This window comes from Homalodisca vitripennis, chromosome 4, assembly GCF_021130785.1.
Source record: "Homalodisca vitripennis isolate AUS2020 chromosome 4, UT_GWSS_2.1, whole genome shotgun sequence".
In the NCBI taxonomy this organism is placed as follows: Eukaryota; Metazoa; Arthropoda; class Insecta; order Hemiptera; family Cicadellidae; genus Homalodisca; species Homalodisca vitripennis.
The window spans coordinates 165,439,235-165,464,347 of NC_060210.1; the positions used below are offsets into that span (position 1 = coordinate 165,439,235).

General features: G+C 32.5%; 1 protein-coding gene across 2 annotated transcripts; it reads right to left on the reverse strand.

Annotated features, from left to right (window-relative positions):
- Positions 1–5,279: 5,279 nt before the first annotated feature.
- On the reverse strand, positions 5,280–24,431 carry LOC124360534 (THO complex subunit 7 homolog). Of its 2 annotated transcripts, none has more exons than XM_046814243.1 (4): positions 24,257–24,431; positions 18,113–18,233; positions 16,166–16,478; positions 5,280–5,533 (listed from the first exon to the last, which is right to left on the reverse strand). In XM_046814243.1, the coding sequence occupies exons 1-4, from the start codon at positions 24,264–24,266 to the stop codon at positions 5,336–5,338; spliced, it is 642 nt and encodes a 213-aa protein (XP_046670199.1). In that variant the 5' UTR covers positions 24,267–24,431; the 3' UTR covers positions 5,280–5,335. The 2 variants fall into 2 exon arrangements, with proteins under 2 accessions (XP_046670199.1, XP_046670200.1); XM_046814244.1 differs by lacking the exon at positions 24,257–24,431 and adding an exon at positions 23,665–23,779.
- Positions 24,432–25,113: the final 682 nt, after the last annotated feature.

The window sequence follows — 25,113 nt, forward strand, 5'->3', positions numbered from 1 at the left end:
GGAGCAAACACTTTTCATGATTCAATCTCTATTGAAAATTATACGTCTATGAAAATTCCAAATTTTATTCAACTATAAGAGATATAGCAAAGACTAGCTGTTTCCCGCGGCTTCGCACGCGTCTCTTAAGCTTTGCCCGTATATTTCTTTGCCTTCAAATAGTGTTTGGATATTTTAATATACGTAACTACTGTGTTGTAATTGCAGTTTATAATGTGCAGGCGCTTTGATAACTTTTATATCTTGCAGTACAGCCTGGTGGTTAGTTACATCAATGGGCATTGCGTATAAACCTTCTACATAGAAAAATACAAATTTTCATAGTGATCGGTCCAATAGTTTTCTGAGTCTATAAAGGACAAACACACAAACATTCATTTTTATATATTATGATTGCAGAAACAGTTTAAACAAAATTTGTCGTTTCTCTTAAGCTTACTCTATGCTTTAAAACTATAAGTGTAAAGAAATTTATATATAAATATATTTTTTGTCGCATTATATATGTTTACAAAGAACAGCTGATTAAAAATTTGAAAAGACTCTTTCACTTAATAACATATGTTTGCTGCAATGCATTTCTTACGGGTATTTCTGTAACCAGTGGGGCGGAATCCTGAATCGGGAAAGGGATAAAAAGTATCCTATAACCTTCTACAGATCAAGACGAACAAATTTAAAAAAAAATTAGGCGAATCCGTCCAGCCGTTTGTGAGTGATGCTGTTACACACGAACAGTTTCATTTTTATATATATAGATTAAATGGACAAAGTTGTAAGTAATAATATGACACGACTACATAATTATTGGTTGTGTTGTTCACTCACAAAACAGTTTTTGGTCAAAATGTTCAAACTGTCAAACTAAATTTTTCTACATGAATCAAATTAGTTAACAATTTTATCTTTTTTGTAATAGCAAGCACAATGAGTTCTACTTCCTAAACTTTACACCCTCAATTCTAAAAATTTTTTATATTTTTTGTAAAGCATCTCACATGAAAATGCCTCAAAAATATGTATACAATTTTCTTCTGAATTGGTTGTATTCTAAAGTGTGTGTTGATTTTTGTAGGGTTTTACAGGGTCCCTTTGTAAAATTCATAAATAATCTTTATTTTTTATGTGTATATAAGTGTTAAGAATCAGAGAATAAAGCTACACAATTTTAAAGTAGAATACATTACATAAAAGTATTTACATTATTATAAAATAAGATATTTCAAAAGTCTGAAATAGTGAAAATGTAGGAAATTTAGTTGTGGACACAAAAATATATAGTTTTATAGGGAATAGTATAGGGGATAGTAAAATGGAAATAATTTATGATTACAAAGAAAAGAGGACAGTTCCTAAGCATCACAATGAGAACCCATATTAAAATTGACTCTCATGCAAATGAATGTGTTTTTCTACTTTTTTTATGAAGATAGGTGATGTATAGCTGATATAAGTAAGTTTTAATTTCAAAATAAATATAAAAAGAAAACAAGATACAACACTTCTACTTCAGACTCAACTAAGTCAGTCATGTCAGATTCCATTAGAATATCATTTGATTTACAAGGATAACCATTCAGGATAACATTCTGAGGTATTATTAACTGTGTAATACAAAACTCTGTTCTATTAAAATAAAAACCAAACAAATTTCACTACTCATAGGTTAACAACAAAATGGCACATTGTAAACTAAAACCAGGATAAAATAAAATCAAAGGCCATTAACTGAATCAAAGGCTTTCGATTGATGTATAATTTTCAGGTCTTCGGCAGGTAATAATGTTTTTAGCAGTAAAATATAAATAAATTCGATCGGGCTCAATTGCACTTTTGAAATTATACAATCAACACCAAATGGGTCAGTTGACGCTTCCAGGGTTAGTAACAAAATTCACAGGTAAATTAATTTTTTAAATAATTTCATGTTTTTTTCCATCAATTATAATTTTTTCTTTAGTTTATTTCTTTTGAATTTGATTAAGGTTTTTAACTGCTTCAAAAGTTTAATTCACCATTTATTTAGAAAATTTGTAAAATGTAAACGTATCAATTAAATATTGGAAAAAATTATTCAATATTTACGATTTTTAAGTTAAATAAATAGTTAAAGATTCATATTCTTTTTTCCAAATCATATCACATAATTCATAAAATTTATCAAAACTCTGTAATTTTTCAATGAACCAACATAATTATTAAAAATGTTTCTGGAATAGTGGTAATATTACATAAAAAGATACAAGTTATATTGAAATTATAACTTGTTTAAACATTTTATAGAAACATCATGAAATATAAATACAAGATATATTTTATATCTATACATAACAAAATATTCTGATTGTATAAAAAAACTATTTTGAAAAGTTTGTAAAATGGACGAATTATTGTTACCAGATATTTATTGACTCTTTGATATATATTAAAAAATAAATGATTGGGGTTAAAGAGGTTCACTCTTTTTAAATATTGTAATAAAGTTATTGGTTTGTTTGGAGATTTTTATTTTTATTGTTTATGAGTACAGTTTTTTTTTTTTTTTTTTTTTTTTTTTTTTTACAATATACTTTATTTTACATTTTCTTTTAGAACAGTAAGAGAGTTATAAAAAAGGTAATTATACAAATCAAAATTTTATAAAACAATTATACAAATCAAAGCTTTGTAAATGATAGTCCAGTCTCTGGTTGATGTTCAAAGCTCTCCAGTTTAAAAACTCGTCAATTGAGTAGAAAGGATGTTGGAGGAGCCATCTTTTCAGCATTTTCTTGGGGTTTTGTTCTGTCTTAATGTCGGTAGGTAGGGAGTTGAACAGCTTTGCACCCATATATGAAGGCTTCTCTTCAAATAATGCTGACTGGTGTTCTGGTAGTGTAAAATCTGCTGCTCGACGAGTGTTGTAAGAATGTAAATCAATGCCTCTGGTCAAGCCATTTTCATGAGCATACTTTACTGTTTCTAAGATGTACAATGAAACCACAGTGAGGATTGACAGCTCAACAAAAGATGTTCTACAACTGTCTCTAGGCTGCAGGCCTGCCAGTATCCTGATACATTTTTTCTGTAGAGTCAAGGGTCTTTGTAAGTTGGCTACACTTGATTTTCCCCAAACAGTGAGACCATATCGGAGGTGTGCTTCAAAGAGTGCATAGTATGCAGTAATTGCAACTGTGACATCACTTATCGATTTTATTCGACGAACAACATAAAGTCCAGAGCTTAGTTTGCTACAGAGGTTGTCCACATGAGGTGTCCATTTCATTCCATTGTCCATTACGATCCCCAGATACTTGGCTTCTTCCACAGTGTCAATGTTTGGCAATGGTCCAAAATCGTTCTTTCCTCTTCCAAAGACCAGTTGTTGCGTCTTGGCTTCATTGACTACCAAGTTGTTACTATGGCAATACTGAACAGCCATGTTCGTTGCTGTGTATGAAGAGACTTCCAGCAATTCAGGATGTTTATTACCTAAAAGTAGAACCGTATCATCTGCATACATAATGGTTTTTGAAAATTCTTCCAAGTAACCCGGGAGATCGTTAGTAAAAAGAACAAATAAGACAGGCCCCAGAACTGAACCTTGGGGTACGCCACTTGGTATTAGTAAAGGGCTAGATCTTATTGAACGTTCCTCTGTCTGTGCACACCAAGTCAACCACCTGTTGCCTGTCTGTCAGATAACTTTTAAACCATCTTGCTGCTGTTCCAAAAATCCCAAATGCTTCCAGCTTCTTAACCCTTTGAACCCCAGGCGACGAAATATCGTCGCCGAGAAGATATGCGAAGATCCCCGCGGCGACGATGTATCGTCGCCAATGAAGTTGCGAGAATCCCCGGGCGACGTAATATCGTCGCCATGGTATATGCGTTTAATACATATTTATTTGAAATCGTAAAATACTTATTTTATGAGTATTAATACATATTTATATGTATTTTATTAAAATACTAATTTTTTTTTATTTATTTATTTACTAATTTATTTATTTAGATAATATCAGTGATTTTTTGTGTTGTACGCCTAGAGGTTTTTACAAGTCGCATACTTTTATATAAAAATTCAAAAAAAGTTTATTTTTAGAGATATCAATATAATTTTTTTTGTACATACACAAAACTAAATTTAGAAAAATAAAATGTGGGTGCCCATGGTAAAAATATTTATTTTTTAATTAAAAAATCTTAAAATCAATTTTTTTGCCTAAAAATCTATATACATATATTTTAAAATTATTTTAATGCTGTTAAACATTTTTTTATACTTCAGACTAATCTTTTTCTGTGTATACAATTTCATTCTGGACATTTTGGTGTGTAATACAAGACAATAGCATAAAAAATAGCAAAAGTATTAATTTTTTACAAACAGTATGCAAAACAGCTGTTTGTGCTCCGGGGATTCTCGGTAGTTCTTAGGTCAAATGATTTTGGTACGTTTTTTCCACCATCAATATTTTGGTCTGGGGTTCAAAGGGTTAAGGAGTTGGTTGTGGTCAAGACAATCGAAAGCTTTGGTGAAGTCTAATAGTACTGCAGTTGTTGTGTTGCCAGCTTCAAGTTGATCCACAATAAACTCCACCAAACTAGTAATAGCAGTTGTTGTGGATCGGCCCTTTATAAAACCATGTTGATGATTTGTAAGCATGCCATGTTCTACAACATGGTTCATGAGGCGAGAGAGTACTGTTTTTTCAAACACCTTAGAAAATTGAAATCAGGGAAATAGGGCGGTAATTGCTTGCCTCTGTGGTAATGCCATGTTTGAAAAGAGGTATTATTTTGGCCAATTTTAGTCTAGTTGGGAACTTAGTCTTTTAGTCTAGTTGATCTGTTAATTTGAAAAACTGGGGTTTTTCAGGACTTTTAGTTTAAAAGTATAAATAAAGTAATTGTATGCATTACTTACCAAAAATAAAACAATTTCTTAAGAATAAACTGTTTACAATTACACAAAAATAATTATGTATATTGTGTTATTATCTATTAAAATTTAAACTCCTGTATAACTTAGATTTCTTTCAAAATATTTCTTACCCCCATAACATGACAGTAAATTTGTAATTTCTGAGAAAACTGTACATAGCAATATTCACTTAGCATAGCCCTTACATTTATGGAGATTAAAAGAACAAGGTGGCAAGTGTTAAAAACCATGACAAATTTGAATATCATTGTCACACAGACTGAATAGTCTACAAGTAATAAAGCACTACCTATATGATTTAATATGTTTTGTATTGGAAATTATTTTATAAGGTTTCAAGAATATAAACTAATGAAATAGAAATTAATCTTTAATGGGTGGAATGGAAAATAAGATATTTTAAGTTTATTATGACACATCCATTTGATCTGATTCTGCTTTTCTTGTCAATATGTCAATGTCTTCGTCATCAAAAACATCCAGTGAATCATCTGCTGTTTTCTCTCCAGTCTCAAGTAAAGCTTGTAGTTGATGGATTGATGCTATTAAAACATGGAACTGCTTCCTGCGAAGTTCCAATTTACTGTCTAGCTGATTGCTTTGTTCCTGAAACACATAATTATTTGTATAACAAATTATAAACATTTATATTGGTATTGCTACATTAAAGCAAGTTACAGAAGTAAGAGGTAATAACTGATGATTTATTATAAATAGCTGTGGAAATCTCAAGATATGATAACGTTTGGTGACCTGGACGCTGTGACAAGCCAACAGTGAAGCTTGTATGGATATTATCAAATTTTACATAAATAAAAATCTGAATGAATTTTTAATTGTATTGGATAGTTTAAAAAACTTAATTTAACTGCATAGTTTTATCAGAAGCATGGTTTGAAAACTAAAGGGAATTAATGCATTTGGATGGCTTTAAATTATTTAGATCCCACATTAATACATTACATCCTACATTAATCAATCAGGTGGCTTGTTATCTATATAGATAGGGTGTTATCAGTTTCCTGCAGTGAGCTGAGGCTCTTGGAGGTTGGAGCACCTTATCTCTCGGCTAAAATTAGTCAGTCTTCCTTGTCAATTATCAGCTATTTATTGCAACCCAAATTCAAACATTTTGCTCTTTATTGACGCCTTAGATGAGTATTATAATAAACCTGGTTAAACAAAAAGATTGGTATATGGAAATTCTGAGCGTCGCTTGTATAGATAAAGTTAAGCAACCCTGTAATAAATGGGATATAGAGTGGGGATTAGTTTATTTTGCCCATGTAAAAAAAAGAACAAAATCCACCACTCAAAACAGTTTAAACCAAGAAATACACAACCTCCTAACCCACCCTGATCATCACCACGCTGCCCCATTGCCGTGACTTGCCCTCTACGCATGACATCAACCAGCACACTGCCTTCGTGAATGCTTACATCGAAGAACTGGCTGCTAGGCACCACATCGCTGTCCTAGATATGAAGAGAGTGCAGTGGAAGCACTTCACGAGGCATAGGATGCATCTCCACATTAGAGGCAAGTGGTGGCTGACCAGACTCATTGTGGAGGCTCTCAGCGGGTTTACTGCTACAACCAAGCCAGTTGAGGTTGTCCTGACATCTGCTGTCGTCCCGCCTCCACCACCACCACCACAACCCCCCCCCCCCCACCCCGAACAGACTCATCATAGCAGACTCCAGAGCTCTTCACTCTGCCGCATGAGACATTTGCCGATACCATCAAATATTTTTGTTTTAAACCGGAGACTAAAGGCAATGAATCGACCTCTTGTAATACGTCTAATTTTTTAGGAAACCCACTTCTAGAGCCCATTCAAAATTGACAGACAATCAATAAAAATAAAAATTCACAAAAAAAGATCCAAAAAAATCCAATTTTTGTTCACCAAAATGTACAAATAGGCACAAACAAAAGTGATGAAATTTCTCTCATATGCGATAACTTCATTTAGTGGTAACCGAACATGGTTTCACCAAAAGCAACATTGAAAATGTTCAAATTTTAAGTTATCAATTGTCAAATTATTACTGTCGCATCTTCTTCAAAGGAGGAGGTGTTGCAATTTTTACCATAACCATTAACCCCAAAAACAATCCTCTCCTTTACCCCTTACAAATTGGAAAACCCACAGACAAGGACTTTGAAGTTACAGGGGTAAAGTTACAAACAAAGCATTCTCAAATCAACGTTATAGGTTTATATACGTCTCCCAACAGCAACGAAGAATTATTTTTTTCAGGTTTTGAACAGACTGTGTTTGATATAATATTACAAAACTGTGATTTTATGCTAATGGGGGACTTTAACACCGACGTTTTGAATGTTCATAGTCCAAGAACAAAAAGACTTGCTGATCTGCTAAGGTCATTTGGCCTTGAGTGGTCAGTTAACTCGCCAATGAGAGTATGACTGAGTCAGCAACAGCAATTGACAACGTCACCAATTAACCATGCAACAAGGTCCATAAATATTCAGCTCCTAAATTTTCTTTTTTCAAGAGAAAGTAAGAGCATTCTAAATTTTTTAGATCCCTTCAAACATCAATTTCAAAAAAACAATTTTCAACTACCACTTGAACAAGAGCTGCTCCTTAAAACAAATTTCACAAAACCTAAGATAACAAAAGGCATGCTAATTTCTAGAGAAAAAAATTGTTATTTTTTTCGAAATTAAAAAGCACTCACCAAATCAACAATTTAAAGATTTTATCCAAAACTACAAACAAATCTATAAAAAAGTCATCAAAGCCGCAAAAACTTCTGATGTAAACAAAGTACTGCTCACGTCTACAAATATTAAAAAAACCGCTTGGGCTATAATTAACAATAAGAAGACACAAACTGATAAACATATCAAACTCAATGTCAACAACGAACTCCTCATCAATTATCCTTCTAGGGTCGCAGATGAATTCAACACTTTTTTTGCCTCTGTAGAAATTGACCAAGGGCTCCGCTCAGCAAATCAGTCAGCAACTCCCTTCATTATTACCAAGCTCCATAGCTTTGGTTCTGGTCTCAGAGGAGATTGCTAGAATGATAAAAGAGTTCCCTTCAAAATGCTCAAATCACGTTTCAACATGGTTCCTCAAGCAATGCTCAAGGCATTTGCTTTTACCACTAGAGCATTTAATTAACCTCTCTTTTCTCTCTTGATCATTCCACTCCCCTTTCAAAATTGCAAAGGTCACACCAATTTTCAAGAAGTGCGATCCCTCCTCAATCCAAAATTACCGCCCCATTTCAATGCTGCCAGTCTTCAACAAAATATTTGAAAAGGTGTTGCTCACATAATGTTTTAATTTTTTGGGAAGCCATTAATTTATTCTCAGTAAACCAATTCGGTTTCCAAAGTGAAAAATCGACAATAGACTCAGTTGTTGATTGGAAAGTAGAGGGAGTTGAAGGTTAAAGAGATACAGTAGGTGTATTTCTGGACCTTTCTAAAGCTTTTAACTGTGTTTACCACCTTATCCTCATTTCCAATTTAAAGCATTACAGGATATGAGGAATTCCCCATAGTTGGCTTGAATCATATCTCAGTAATCTAGTTCAATTTGTGGGAATTTCACACGTTCAAAACAGGAAATATTAAGGTATAGAGTTCCGCAGGGCTCTATTCCTAGTCCTTTACTCTTTATCATCTATGTTAACCCTCCAGCTGGTATGAAACGAATTTTCGTCGCCAAAGGCCGGTCCGATTTGGCAAGAACGAATATTCGTCGCCAAAGTAGACATGTACAGTTATTGTAGTTTTAGGCAATCAAGGTCATATAAATGATTTTTATTTGATATATTCTGCAAGAGCATTAACTATAGTACCGATTTACTGTTCTTACTTTGATTATTGTCTTCTTTGTTTACCGTAAAACATCGTTCTCTATGGACAGCTGACGTGAACGTAGTACGGGTCAACCCACATTGTTTGTGAAACTGTAAACAAGTGCCGGATTTTGTGTTTGAGGTTACGAATCCAATAGTATTTGTGAAAATTGTATTTTATAGAGTTTTAGTGTGGTTATTATTGTTTTTTTAGCTTTCTTAGGTTATAGTTTTAATAGTTGTTCAGCATGGGTGAAAACTTTAGAGACCGATCAAATGTTCTTAGAGAGCTCGCAGGGCGGGATCTGTCATACTTACATAAGTATAAACGCAGCCTTGAGATTATGTTTTACCCACGAACAATGATAAGTATTTAGAAATCTACGCATTTATGAAAATAAGTAAATATGCGTGCTTCTTCATACCAAGAATTATATATTTTTGGAATTAGGACAAAATCTTGAATAAGTTATACTGTGACACAACAGAATATTTAAAAAAAATAATGTCCAAAAAACATTTTTCTTACATTAAAAAAAAAAAAAAATATATATGTTTCCATGGAAACAATAAGATATTGTTATTATAATGCTCGCCATATAGTTGTAAATACATTGACATATAATAGTTTATATTTGGACTAACAGTTATGAAATGTGATACATTATAAGAAATGTCTGCGAGGCTATTAAAATAGAGCCACCAGTACAGAGTGACACCATTGCCAGTTCTAGGGTTAACGATGCCAATTCATCTGCATAACAAGCATGAATCGTCCAGTATGTACACTACTCTCTGTCTCAATCGAAGAACTCAAAAAAGTAATATTCATTAAGCTCAATAACATAGTTCAACACTTTAATGAGCTCAATCTCAAAACCAAATCAAATTTCATACAATTCTTTTTGTGAAACAAAAACTCAGACTAAAGTCCTACAGTAATGTTGGACAATACTGAGATTGAAGAGGTCTACACAACAAAATTCTTTGGAATACACCAAATCAAGGGTTGACTTGGGATTGTCACGTAGACCATGTTTGCTCAAAACTATCTTCAGGAATCTATGTTTTGAGAAAACTATCCGAGTATAGCCTGACCCAGATACTGATGACGGCATACTATGGAGTAATCTACCCATACCTATCCTATGGATTAAATTTTTGGGGGGTGCATAAACTCAAATTTCTTAAGAATCTTCATTCTTAAAAAAAGCGATCTGAATAATTGCCAAAATGCGCAGTAGGTCATGTAGGCAAGCTTTTTCTATAGACCTAACACTGTTCACATTACCCTGCCTCTACATTTTAGAGTCCTGTCTTTTTTAAAACTAAGTGTAATGCCATAAGAGGTAGTGACATACACTCTTATGTAATTAGAGGCAGGAACAACTACCAAACTGGGGCACACAGGACAGTACTGTTTGAACGTTTACCTTCCCAGACAGGAGTTCACTTTCTCAACAGATTACCAAATTGGCTAAAAAATGCCCCAATGCCGAAGGCATTTAAAGCTCGTCTGAAATCAACTTTAGTCACAAACACTCTTTACAACACAGACAAGTTTTATAGCATTCAATTGGGAGACCTTCGATTGGCAGACTCACTAGGGACTAGAGTGGTACAATTCGAATGATTGGGAGAGAGTGACTACAAACAATAATGTATGTATAAAGAGACTGTTGTGGTAGAATGAATGGAAAATTTTAGCTTACAACATTTGACGATTACAATAACTTTCTAACAAAAATGTTTTATGGAATAAACGATTTATTATTATATTATTACTTGCAGTCAGTTCTGTAATATGGTATTCTCACATGGGGAGGAGTGTCGTCTGTGGAATAAGGATAATTTTGAGGGAAAACCGCAGATTTCCTTCTGTTTTATTTCAAAAGTTTCCTGTTTTAAGTAAGGCAACATTTATAAAATCTCTTTTACTGCATATACAAAAATACCATATATATTTTTATACAGCACCCTCCACCACAGCTATCTACTAGACATACAAGGGATGGTTTATTTTCAATCTCCGATTTCAAAGTGCAAACCTTGACAAAATTACATTTAACTAAAAAGACCAAAAAATATTCAAATTTATGATTCTAGTATTCAGGATTTAGTTTTTTGTTGATAAAACTGGTGTCTAACAAAAAATATTCATGTAAATAACTTAAAAATAAAAATATAACATGAATAGCCAATTTTATCCTTTTTGAGATATACCCTGAATAATGCAGAACATTCTTAGCCTAATCATAATACATTACACAAATTCTAAATTAATTATAAAATGAAATGAATAATATAAAATAAAATGTGCTAATTTTGTGTTATGGGACAGAAAAAACTATCTGTTATTCACAGATAAATGAAAATGATTCTAGAAATAACACAAATAATACCAGTAACTATGGTTACTATAAATTTATGCAATTCAAATTAAATTATTTTTTCACACAAACAAAAGAATAGTGTAATACAGTATACAGAGTGAGTTTTAAGTCCCTTCCCCCCCTATTTTTTTTTAAACCGTAATAAGTTAGGAGGTTTAAACTCCGTACATATTCGTTAGACCTAAATATCTTGTTTTTCATGGGGTTCAATTGACTCTCCACCTCCAATGGGGGACGGTCCACGAGGAGTAAGCCGAGATTCTTAAATGTAAGCATAGGTTGATATGGACATCAAATTAAAGGTCTCTGTAAGTAGAATACAATGCCGCAAACCGGACCTCAAAAGGTTCATCCTAATGAAAATTACAGGGTGTTAAAGTGTACAAAATAGTAATGTGTTATTATCTGCGTTTTATCGCACAACTTTTTAAAAGTTCATTTTAAAACAATTTATCTATTGCTGTTTATTCTTTAAAATAAACTTTATTTTGTTGTGTTTAATGATTTTAAGGGATCACTGGAAGTCCGAGATCTAGGAGTTAACTAAAGGATTTAATAAGAAGTCGGTCATGTGATGTGTCGTTTAACATTGCCTTTTAACGCTGGAAACGGTACTACAATCTGAATCAAAAAAGGATAATTCGTAATTTTGTTAATAATAATTTTGTACAAATCTGGGGTCTGCATTTTTAAATGTAATCTTTGACATAGTCCCTGTGTCGTTGTAAAAGTGAAAGTTGTTTGTTATCTGGGAGACATGTTATGTTTGGTTTCAGTTACTTGGGCCATAAAGTATCTGACCTTGTTAGTTGCAGTGTGGCTACTGACCTTGTTAGTTTTAGTGCTGTTAAAGTTAGAAACATGTCTCGCACTCTTCAAGAAAAAAGTTGACATGGTGTTTATTTTTGGTGCTTCTGGGAATAATTACCACGAAACAATGAGACGATTTAATGAAAACCATCCAGAAAGACCTGTTAGCAGAACCTATTTAAGGCAGTTAATAACAAAATTTAGAGAGACTGGTAGCGTTACTGATGCAAAACGTTCAGGCCGTCCTCCTTTGTCAGAAGAAGTTGATTTTGAGGTTCTTTGGAAGCTCCACAGTCGTGGAAAATCCTCAAACCTCTTCGAGACAAATAGCAGACAATATCGGGGTATCACAACGCAAACAAAGCAATAACTACCCTGAAGAAGCACAAATTTCATCCCTACAAAATTATGCTACAACACGCATTAAATGAAGATGACCCGGACAGAAGATTGCAGTTCTGTGAAACTATGGATAGACTAATTATAGCAAATCCAACAACCGTAAATTAAATATATCTGCATTTAGTGATGAGAGTACATTTTACGTAAATGGTTTTAGTGAATAGACACAACTGCCGATACTGGGATAACTCTAATCCCCATGTTCACAGAGAACATCAAACCCAGTATCCCCAGAAAGTAAATGTTTGGGCAGGTCTCTTTGGTAACCACTTGATTGGACCACTGTTTATTGACGGAAATTTAAATGGAGGAAGTTATTTTACATATGCTCCAAAATAATATTCATCCATTAATAGAAAATACCAATTCGCACTAATGTTGGGAGTTTAATCGATTAATCGAGAAGAAGTAAGGTTCCAGCAGGACGGTGCTCCTCCACACTACGATGTTAATGTTCGTGGTTACCTTAATGTACATTTTTCGTGAGAAGTGGGATAGGACGACGCGGGGCAATAGAATGGCCGGCACGGTTCCCCTGACTTGAACCCACTGGATTTTTTTTTGTGGGGACACTTGAAGTCTGTGATTTATTGTACACCAGTCGCATGTGTGGAAGATCTTCGGAACAGAATTACTGAGGCCTGCAGGAAGGTAACACCAGAAATCCTAACCCGTTGTAAGGAGTGAATTTGTTAACAGGGACTATACTACTGTCAGGAAGTAACAGGCAATCAGTTTGAGCATCTACTACAATAAAAAGGGTAAGTAACAACCTACTAGTATCGGAATCATACAATATTAGAACCGGAATCGCTGTTGAAATAAAAATAAATGGGTCTAAAAACCTTTTGGAAGAGACAACAATTCTTTAAATAAAATACTTACAAGGCGACACAACACATGATCGACTTCTTATTAAATCCTTTAGTTAACTCCTAGATCTCGGACTTCCAGTGATCCCTTAAAAATCATTAAACACAACAAAATAAAGTTTCTTTTAAAGAATAAACAGCAATAGAAAATTGTTTTAAAATGAACTTTTAAAAAGTTGTGCGATAAAACGCAGATAATAACACATTACTATTTTGTACACTTTAACACCCTGTAATTTTCATTAGGATGAACCTTTTGAGGTCCGGTTTGCGGCATTGTATTCTACTTACAGAGACCTTTAATTTGATGTGCATATCAACCTATGCTTACATTTAAGAATCTCGGCTTACTTCCTCGTGGACCGTCCCCCATTGGAGGTGGAGAGTCAATGAACCCATGAAAAACAAGATATGTAGGTCTAACGAATATGTACGGAGTTTAAACCTCCTAACTTATACGGTTTAAAAAAAATAGGGGGGAAGGGACTTAAAACTCACCCTGTATGTCAATAATTTCACATGAAAAAGTCCATTTCGATTACAGGTCTATGCAAGGGAAAGAGCCCATATATTAGTCTTCTTGACATTTAGTTGAATGCTATGGCTTTTATGAAAATGCGTAAAACATTAATTTAACCCTCGAACTGGCAGTCATTTTTTTCCTTAGTTGGCCATTTTTAGTGTTTTTGCACCCATACTTTAAACATTTTGTAAAATATGCATTTTTTACTATAAACATGTATATGTGTAAATTTTTGTCCAGGAAAATGTGGAGATAATTATGGTATAAAACATTATGCATAAACCACAAAAAAATGACAACATTAAATGTGTTTTGAAAAGTGGTGGGACTGCCTCTGGTAAAGTGTGATTATATTATAAAAATTAGAATCTGAGAGAGCCAATTTATTCTTTACTTTATATAGTTTCAAAAATATATAATGGTATCAAGGTTCTCTTGAGGAAAAATTAAATATATTGTAAAAACCATAGATAGCAGACAAATGGCTAAATTTGTTACTATGGGTACGTTTAATTTCAAAAATTTACAAAAAAATTTATTTCCAAAATATACCAAAATTTTAAAAATTATATGCACTACAAAACAATAAATAAATTAATAACCAAGTTTTTTTTAAGTAGTGGGATGTACCTAAATCTGTTACAATAAGTAAGATTATCTTAAAAACTTAACAAAAACATATAGTTTTTACACAATATTTCCTAAATTTAGCATAGTTTAACCTGAATCAAAGCTATAACAGGCTATTAACCAACAATAAACCATTTCCATAGTATATCACTAATTTTAAAAATGACAAGACAAAGACGTTCTTTCTGGCAAGTTTCATGATGTCACTGTGACATCACTGTTGCCAAAATAAATTTCATCATTAAAATCAGCAATTCTTTCTCGTTGAATTGAAATAAATATATTATAGTGGTAGTAGTTTTGATTTATGTACTGTCAAAACAAAAACTTGCGTGTCAAATCAACATTATAATTTCAATTGCCACCCATAAATCGATTCAGAATAATGTTATAATGGATGTTAAGAGTGTACAAAATAAATTATTGTAAAAAAGCACTTTATTTTAGGTACCGCTTAACCACAAGTAGCTCACAGTAAAATGTAAGAGAACAATCCAACCACATCAGAAAACCAAATCCATTAAATTCAGTAACTGTCTATAATACTTGTGATCTTCACGACACCACATAAGATCACGGTGAAGCATGACACAGAGAGTCTTCACTTCATCATAACCTCGCCATCGAGCACAACGACAATCCCACTCTCATCAAGGGTCGGTATCAGATCGTGTAGGACTACATAAAGGACTGTGCATTTGCTCGTATTGAGTTGAGTGTGACCGAGCGCACTGCACCGTAATGTGTCTTGCAGTCAACAGCATGTATTAAAAATATTTTAATTTGTTTTAAGATTTCCATTTTTGTTTTCTTTACAAAAAAAATAATATTATTTTCATATATAAAAACTTGCAGTGTATATTTTAAACTACAAAACAAAATAAATGTCTGGTTTTATATTACACTAGCTGTTTCCCGCGGCTTCGCACGCTTTACCTAAACTTTGCCCGTGTATTTGCACTTCTGGTTCATCATGCACGTACATGTATTTTATTATAAAGCGGTCTAACAGTCAAGCTTTAAGTTCAACCACATATTTATCATAAAGACAAACATATATCCTAACTTAGTGCCTTCAAATAGTCTTTGGCAAATTAATATACGTAACTGTCTCGTAATTACAGTTTATAATGTGCACTTTGAAAACTTGTATCTTTTGCAGCACTGCCTGGTGGCGAATTACATCAATGGGCATAGTATATAAACCTTCTCTGTGGAAAAATACATATACATACAAATTTTCATAATGGTCGGTTAAATAGTTTACGATTCCATAAAGGACAAACACACAAACATTCATTTATATATATATATATATATATATATATATATATATAGATTATTCCAAAGGTACATCCATTATAATTATGTCTCCAACAGGTGGAATCAAGCATGTAGCTAAAAATAATGCCAAATTCAGAGGAACAAGTTAACTTAAATACAACATACATAAATAGTTGTACTCATAAAACCAAAGTGAAACAACACATAAAATAACAAGCATATGCCTCAAGTCAACATTCTCCAACTTAAAAACTCAATAAAATTATAAACAAGGTAGGAGCATGCCACACTACATGTCACGTAACAGGCTTTGCCAAGGTTGCATGTGACATTTTAAGTCTACCTCATTTCATTTCATTCCACTAGATGTGTTATGGCATTTCATTATGCCACTGTTAAAATTGTTACACAAACTCATGATTCTATTGCCTTCATCCCTCGTAGTTCACTAATGTAAGACAACATATAAAGTACTTACTTCAAGTGATTGTAGTTCTTTTTTAAGTTGAGTCAACTTTTCATCAGTTTGTTTCCTGTCTGGTTGTTCACTTATTATGTTAGCAAGGACTCCATATTCTACTCTATTTTTTCTTATGGTTTTAGCATGTTGAAAGTCTTCTTTGGTACCCTCAATGTCTTGTTTGGATTTTTCTATCTCTAAACTGATTTGCTTTGAAAGATTCTCATAGTTTTGAAGTTCAGCAGAACTCATTTTTGCTACCATTCTTGATTTTGTAAATGCATACTCACATTGTGTTAATTGAGAAAACATTCTTTCTTGCATAACCACACTACAACAAAAACAAAATTATGATACAATTATAATCTGTCTAAAGAAAATAATTTAACTTATTTACTTTTAATGAATTTAAAAATGTAATAGAATAATTTGTCTGGAAAAAACAGTATAATCAATCATAATGCTATTATAATAACAGTATAATGGTGAGATTGATTGTTTACAAAAGTATTTTGATTCGAATTAACCCTTTGAGCCCGGACTAAAATATTGATGGTGGGGCAAATGAACAAATAACATTCTAAGAACTACTGAGAATCTCCGGAGGTGAAACAGCTGTATTGAAGAAAATAATAAGTAGCTGACTTTGGGTGATATCGATGAAACTTCAGTCACGTTACTGAAAATATTTTTGTTTTTACATGAACATTCAAAATACTAGTTAGTAAAAAATCTTTTTTGAAAAATTTTAAATAAATTGAATGAAAGCTGTTATTTTTTAGATTTTAAATATTTTTTATTAGTTATTATCATGTATGTATTTATTACAAAAACATATATGGTAAACAAATTAAATGCCTCAAAATGCACAAAATCTACACGAATAAGTCTAGTTTTCAAACCTGCAAATAAGTTAGAATTAATTATTGGAGATTTCAACTTCAACTTTAAATTATTAGAACATTTGGTAAAACAATGATTTATGTAAGAAATATTACTGTAACTGTACCTACAAAAACAACAATAAGTATTAAACAATTAGTTACAAAGCATCTTTTTCTATTAATATTGCTTGCACTTAATATTATTTTTTACTTGAATGTTCATTAACTATTAGTATTTCATAAGAACAAAGGAGTTAAAAAAAATGAAACTACAAACTACATTAATACAAATGACACTACCATTCAAATTACTTATTTTTTTAATACAAAATTGTAAGATATGCCACGATATCAGTTCTTGAACAAGATGATAAAACAAATTGTTACATTATGTGAACATTTAAATGTATGTTCTGAGCTATATCTATTACAGTAAAGTATATTATTATCATTCAATAACAGCTCTTAAATATCACTGGAAGGCAAATCACAATCTATTCCGGATCATAGCACAAAAAACATAAAATAACAGAACAACATTATTCGAGTGGGAGAAATATTATTGTATTTGCAAAAAGGGTTATAAAACAAGTATCCACATTTGAAGCACTAAAAACAAAATATATTTCTTTCTATTGACGAAAGTCACAATTCAGTTCTATGTTATTACATTGCAAACCCAACCAATCAAAGATTATGTTATTTACACATTAAAGCTAATTGCTATTTATGCAACTCTGGCTAAGATTTCTTTTGGCAGACATAACCTTTAGAATACTGAACACTGGAATCTCTTTGGTTCTTAGGTTTACTAGCCGACTGGTGTTGTAACTATTTTCTAAATTTGCCAATACACATCAGTCATAACACTATCAACATAATTACTATTCTGAAACATTTTGACCTCGTAATGGAGAGGCATTGTCAGTCCAGAGCTTTTCAACTGAAAGTGAAAATAAATTATTCTAAAGATAAAACGTAATTTACAATGTATTTTAAAATAATAAAAATCCTTCTAAATTAATTATTTTATATTAAAGAACTAGTAGTTTGTACTTGGATTTTGTGTGATTTCACTAACCTGTCACTAGGTGAGTCATTAGTATTACTCCATTTAATAAATGTTTTTAACAACATGTTAAGTCTTCTGTCATCCCCAGTTCCATCTCCATCAATGAGAAGTCGTCTTCTGATAACATCCTCTAAAAGTAAATAAAAAACACTTAGTGGAATTCTAATATAGTTCACTGCTATCTAGGCCTTAGATTATGGTATAAAAAGGTAGATAGTCAAGGTAACACTACCTTAGCAGTTTGACAGTTTGTGTGTTCAATTGAGCAGGCAGCGGCCACAGTAAATAAATTTGTAACTATCTTGTATAAAAATTTGTTCTTAACTGGATTACAAATCTTAGACTTATAAATTTCCAAAGTTGGAGTTTGGCTGAAAAGCATATAAAATCAGTTTTGTTGTTATCAGCATAAATACTTGAAGATATGTTGTAAATTATTTACTTTATTCTTATGTCTTAACACAGAAACAAACAAGCTAGATTTTTAATGTAACTGCCATTATTGTAGCCCTACTAGTTAGTTTGTGGTTTACTATCAACTTTGGTACCTATCTAAACTTTTTGATCTGAGAGTATGCCTTATATTAGCAAGAAACTGCATAAGGTCCGATAAGAAAATATTGCAACTCTCAACATGTGCACAAGCGATTTTGTGGTCTAAATTAGATAACTGTTAGTGATTCAGAAAGCAAGAGATTAAAACTATAATCTTGTAATACAGTTAGTAGATAGGGACAGCGGACTATATTTTTAGTACAGTTCATCTTTCTAACATTTGTTTCTGTCCCAAATGATCGGTTTGTAATATATTTCAATATTAGTTGATACAGTAATTGAAGAGAACTAATCAATGATTGGACAGGCAAAAACTATAGAATAGAGTCAGTGGTGTAGCGAAGGGGGGGGGGTCCAGGGGTCCGGTCCGGACCCCCCCCCGAAATTCTAAGACATAAAAAAATGAAGCAGGAGAAAAAAAGGAGAGTTATCATTACTCTTGTCTACAAACATTAAATTGATTGATGAAAGTGACCGTTGTTAAAAATATAATTGTCCTTTCGTTTAAATCATAAAGTATCAAACGATACTTTTGGGCTCGGCTTTTCGGATAGTGTAGTGTAATCACGGTATTTCTATAGGGCACGGTCACATGACATGGCAAAGTAACCTGAACCGTAACACGTAACACGGCGAACAGTTTAAATTAGCGACCACTTCGTTCAAATTCGTCTTGGGGACGTAAAATGACCGATTAGAATTAAGTTACGTTGATTTTAGGTGTCATTAAACTGTAGACGTGTATATAATTATCGAAGCAAAATAAAAAAATCAGTTTTGGTCGGAAAATACACTTGAAAAACTCTACTGATTAGAACTTCAGCTAATTTGGACTTCAGTGATTGAGGTAAACGTGGTGTTTTCGGTTGAGTTAGGACAACGATTTTTGTTACCATTAAACTGTACACTGTATCTATATAATTATCGAGAAAAAAATCACTTCCGGTCGGTAAATACCGAATAAAAGCTCTCTACAGATTTAAGTTTTGATGATTTTGGATTTCACTGGTTGAGTGGTTGAGGTAAAAGTGGTACTTAGAATTATGTTAGGACGTTGATTTTAGGTATTAATTCAACGCCGACTAATACATATATAATTATCGAGAAACAAAACAATAAAATCACTTCCGGAAAAGGCAAATACTGAAGAAAAGCTCTCTACAGATTCAAGTTTTGACGATTTTGGATTTCACTGGTTGAGGTAAAAGTGGTACTTAGAATTATGTTAGGACGTTGATTCTTGATAGGAAGTGATCATTTTTGTTTTTCTTTCTTGATAATTATATATTTATTAGTCGGCGTTGAATTAATACTTTTACCTCAACCACTCAAGCAATGAAATCCAAAATCGTTAAAACTTGAATCTGTAGAGAGCTTTTCTTTGGTATTTACCGACCGGAAGTGATTTTTTTCTCGATATATATATAGTTAGTCGAGTACAGTTTAATGATAACAAAAAAATCGTCGCCCTAACTCAATCAAAAATACCACGTTTACCTCAATAAATGAAGTCCGAAGTAGTTGAAGTTCTAATCATTAGAGTTTTTCATGTGTATTTCCGACCAAAAGTGATTTTTTTTCCGATAATTATGTACTCGTCTACAGTGTAATGATACAAAAAATTGGTCATTATAACTCATTCATAAATACCTCTATCAGTGAAATCCAAAGCAGCCGAACTTCTAATCAGTAGAGTTTTTCCGGTGCATTTTCCGACACTTAATTTTGATCTGTACCCGAGCAACGCTTGAAAATTGCCCACCTTTTCTAAAGGGTTTTTGGCTGTCAGTGGCCCAATGTCCCTGAAGGGGTATTTCATTTTCTCCACAGAATATAGTTGTGTCAATTATACGCTTGAGTGAAGCTCTGTTTTGTTCTTTTTCTTTCTTATCCAGTGATTTCAACATCACATTGGTGCCTTCTACTCGGCCAGAATCGAACTTCGTAAAGTTTCTGTAGCTATCCAAGAAAATTTGTGGTACTAGAGTTGCTGTGAGAGTTGAATTTGCCTATTACATCTTTCCACTTTCTATAAGGCATAGTTACTAAAGCTCCATATTTTTACCTTTTACCAGTGAACTCATTGGCAAATAACACACAAAACGTCACCCGGATCCCGGTTTCGGACCCCACCCTGAACGAAATTTCTGGCTACGCTACTGAATAGAGTAGAGGTAGGGTTATGAAAACCACTCAAAATATTTTTTGCCTATGGCATTGCGTCTAAAGGCTGCAATACAATAAGCGGCCACCATGACAGTCAAATCATTGATATTTCTGACTATTTAAAGTACCGGACAATACAAAACCAAAATGTTGAACTTTGGCGAATTACATTGTAGGTATTTCAAATTATAGTAGTTGTAGTTCAGCTATGTTTTTATATCTAGAAAAGGAATAATTTAATGGTTAATAAAAAATGATCTAATATGCCTTTATTTAATGTAAGAAATAAAGCAGTGTAAAACTTACTTACTGCTCAATGCTACTATGAAGGATAAACTTAACAAGTCTGATAGCTTGTGACACAGATAATGGATGTTCATCACTACATTGAAATGCTAGCAATAAATGTAATTCACCGTTTTTGTACCTTTACACATAAACAATTGCTATTCTCTCATTTTTTTCATGATGAGAGGGGAAACATTGAGAAGTATAAGAGTAAAAAAGTTTTTCTTAAATAATTACATAAAACTCAATAAAGCAAAACTGAATCCATAAAAATTGATCACCCAAGTAATAAGTTTGAACTCCATAAATATAATCTGAGGTAATTGTATGCTACTATGCTATATAATTACTTTGTCCTACATTTAATTTAAAACAAAACTGCACAAGTTGTATTTTGAAATAACGTTTAATGCTCGTGCAGAGCGTGGCTATATATTGGCCTTTGGCACTTTACAGACACATGTACATCGTGTTTTTAATGTAATTAAATAGGTCAATGCAATTTTGTTCAAAGCCTATATGGTTCCACAATTCCACTTTTAATGTTCTAAAATTCATTATTTGTTATTGTCATCCCCTAAAACCTTATATTTTGTTCAGGACCACAATTGCAATTTAAGTTAATAACAAAAATCTTGTTACCAGTGTGGATAAAAATAAATTTGAAAATAGTACAAATCAAGTGAACCTAACTTTCTACAAACTAATAAATAGTGTAAAAAAGAAACGTATGTTTAATAAATAAGTTTAATAAAACTGACATAACCGTAACTTCCTAATTTCGTATGTACATACTATCTACTTAAACACCATGTTGTAAGTTCCGATATATAAAAATAGCTTTACCCCTTTAAAAATAACACATGATTAAACAACAAACTCATACTCTCACTCTGAAAACGCACTATGACCAACTAATAAGGAATTAATTAATTTCTTAATATTTTAACAGCTGCAGTGTAATAAGCGTCCAACACTCAAGTGACCAACAATATCAATATTTATGAGTAAAGAATCCTTACTATAAATACTTAAATGAAATTAAGTTGCATTTAAAATTACAGTATAAAAAGTAATAATGTTATGGTGAATATAACACATTCTAGGATATGTATATTTATAAAATATATAACAAACAACAGTATAGCATTTACTGACTTTGTACTATTTTGAAGGATAAACGTGTCTGACACAAATAAAACATTTTCATACCTATTGCTCTTGCTACCTTTACAGATCTGCAGTATTAGAATCAGTAACAGATAATTCAGTAGTAACTTATTACTGGGATACTGTAATTTGTTTCAATGAATATTTTTTTTTTATTTTGAGTTACTCAGTAACCAGTAACAGCCCAAGCCATTTCGTGCAAGAAATGAGGCATATATTACTACTGAGGAAATATTACTACACTATGCAATGTTGTTATGCGATATAAGTGGTTTAAATTAGGTTATTGTAAATATGTTACTAGTAGTACAAAGTTAAACATAACCTTTACAAGCGCTTATATTATCTGAGCTTGAATTTGTGCTTACAAGCGCTTATGTGATCTGAGCTTGAATTTGTGCACTATCTCGAGGGATGTTGTTCCTTTTTCACCAGCTATGTGGGGGTAATGCCGAAGCCTGCACTGATGTCCAGGAGCATTTCTGATCGTTACTTTCCCGATTTTAGATCACATCCTACATGTTACAAAGTGATCTGACATTGGAGAAGTTAGACGATATGAGAAGTAATCTGAGATCGAGAAAATATCGATCAGAAATGCCCCTGGCCATCAGTAAGGGCTTCGGTGGCGCCATTGCCACGACCCGCATGACTGGTAAAATAAGAAAAACATCCCTTAAGATAGTACCTAAATTCAAGCTCAGATAACGTGAGCGCTTGTTAATGATATCTTTAATTTTTATAGGCTATTTATAATACGTACGTAAGTATAGCCTAATAACAAACAGTAGATAAGGACTTCTAAGTAACCATTAATTGTGTTGTATAGTCAAATATGAATTAACCCGTTCATACATTTATTATTTTATTAGTCTACTTCACTGTAGTAGTTAGTTAAATTTTTGTAGACTAACATGCTACCACGGTAACAGGTTACAGGAACGTTATAACTCAACACGTTATTTTGTAATAGGTATTGAAAAACAGTTTCCTATCTAGCAACCATTACTCAACTACAACACACATGATTTAACTATGAATAATAATAATGTCGAACTGATTTACATTACAGGCTTTTAAGATTGTAGCCTATTATAGTGAAGCTATAGTTTAATATGTCAAATAATAATATAGGCTAAATACATTTTAGGTTATAGAAAATAATATAACTTTTTGTATGCTAAGTTTGGGCAGTGACAAATACTTAAAAGGGTAAACAAACATTTCTGACTACATTTAAGTTGTACTAATTAATCACTCGAGGGTTGGACCTTGTTCTACTGTAGCCATTTTATCTGCTCATGTAATCCCTGTTCATGTAATCTACAATCAAACATGTAAATAACTTTCAAAACTAATTGACGGTATTAGAGTTAACGCACCACGTTAGAGTAATGGACGCTATGGTTATCCATGAGACAGCAAAGGCTATTGCACAGGACGTTTATTGATGCTGTACTAAGCTGTTCTAACCACCTACAGAACACGCAGAGAAGTTGTCAGGATCAGATAACGGTGAAAATCGGATAAAAAGAAGCACAGTAAACAAATATAACCACAAATCATTGTTACTTGAATCCCCTAATATATGTCATATGTATTTTGTTCAGGAGGATGAGCAGTATACGTTATTAACATTGAAGTTTTGATTAACTACTCTGGCTATAAATCTTACTGATACCCACAAATTTACAACAACAGCTAATAACACACTGTCAGTAATAACTGTCTAGTAAAGACTGCTGCTTATTCTAGGAATAGTTGAGGTTATGTCATGAACTTCATTATTTACATTTTCTTTGTGCATTTATTATCCTAAAGTTCAGGACAATTTTAAGGGTAGTTATATATAGCTAATTTAGAAATGTTGTATAGAAATTATTCATTTTATAATTATTTTTTCTTAATGTAATGGATGATAGGACTACATGCAACTTACAATATAAGTATATAATTTGAAATCAGGGAACTTACCGTCTGTCATTATAGTCCTTGGACTACTTGTATTGTTTTCAATAATATAATTGTTGTGATCACGAACTATGTGACAAAATAACTTGCAAAATACCAGTTACGACTATAAGTTTATGGTTATAATTTGATAAACAAAGAGTCCCTCGTACAACAAATGACTAACTTTTTTCTGATTTGTCCAATACGGCAGGCTCTATTTGATGTATGAAGTCTTATTGCTCTCTAATTTTGTATGTGGTTACTACAGGGATGGTAATATCCTAATATTTTACAAACGCTATGGTTAGGTTTATATATTATTCGTCGATAAGTTACTGTATGTAAATTTGGATACGAAAGAAAAGAAGTAGTTGAATAAATTTTAAGAATGAAAGTTTCATTACTTTACTAATCTAATAATGAGATGTACATTAGTAAAACGTTTATGGTGATATGGATTCCACTAGCGATCTAGTGCTGCCCTCTATGTTTTTAAATATATTTCGTTAAGTTTCAAACATATGTTAAAAATCTAAACTAACGATTTCATCGTTTTTAGCTTATTTTGGTGAATAGGTGATTTCTGGTGTAAAGTTAGCGGCACGCACTTTGTTTTTATTGTATATCGAAGATAAATGCAAGACAAACGCTGAAATAGGCAAATAAACAATTAATTGCAGTATGTTTCAAGGTATTTTTTTTTTCAATGGGTGCACTCATCCTCACATTACTGGACGAGTCTAAGACGCACGACCAGTGAGCGACACGTAGTGTCATAGCGGTTTTGTACAAGGATAGTACACAGAGTCGGCCTGAGAGCGAAATTCTGTGTGTGTTCATAGATGAACGTTGGTGTCCCTTACAATGAGATTTGTTTA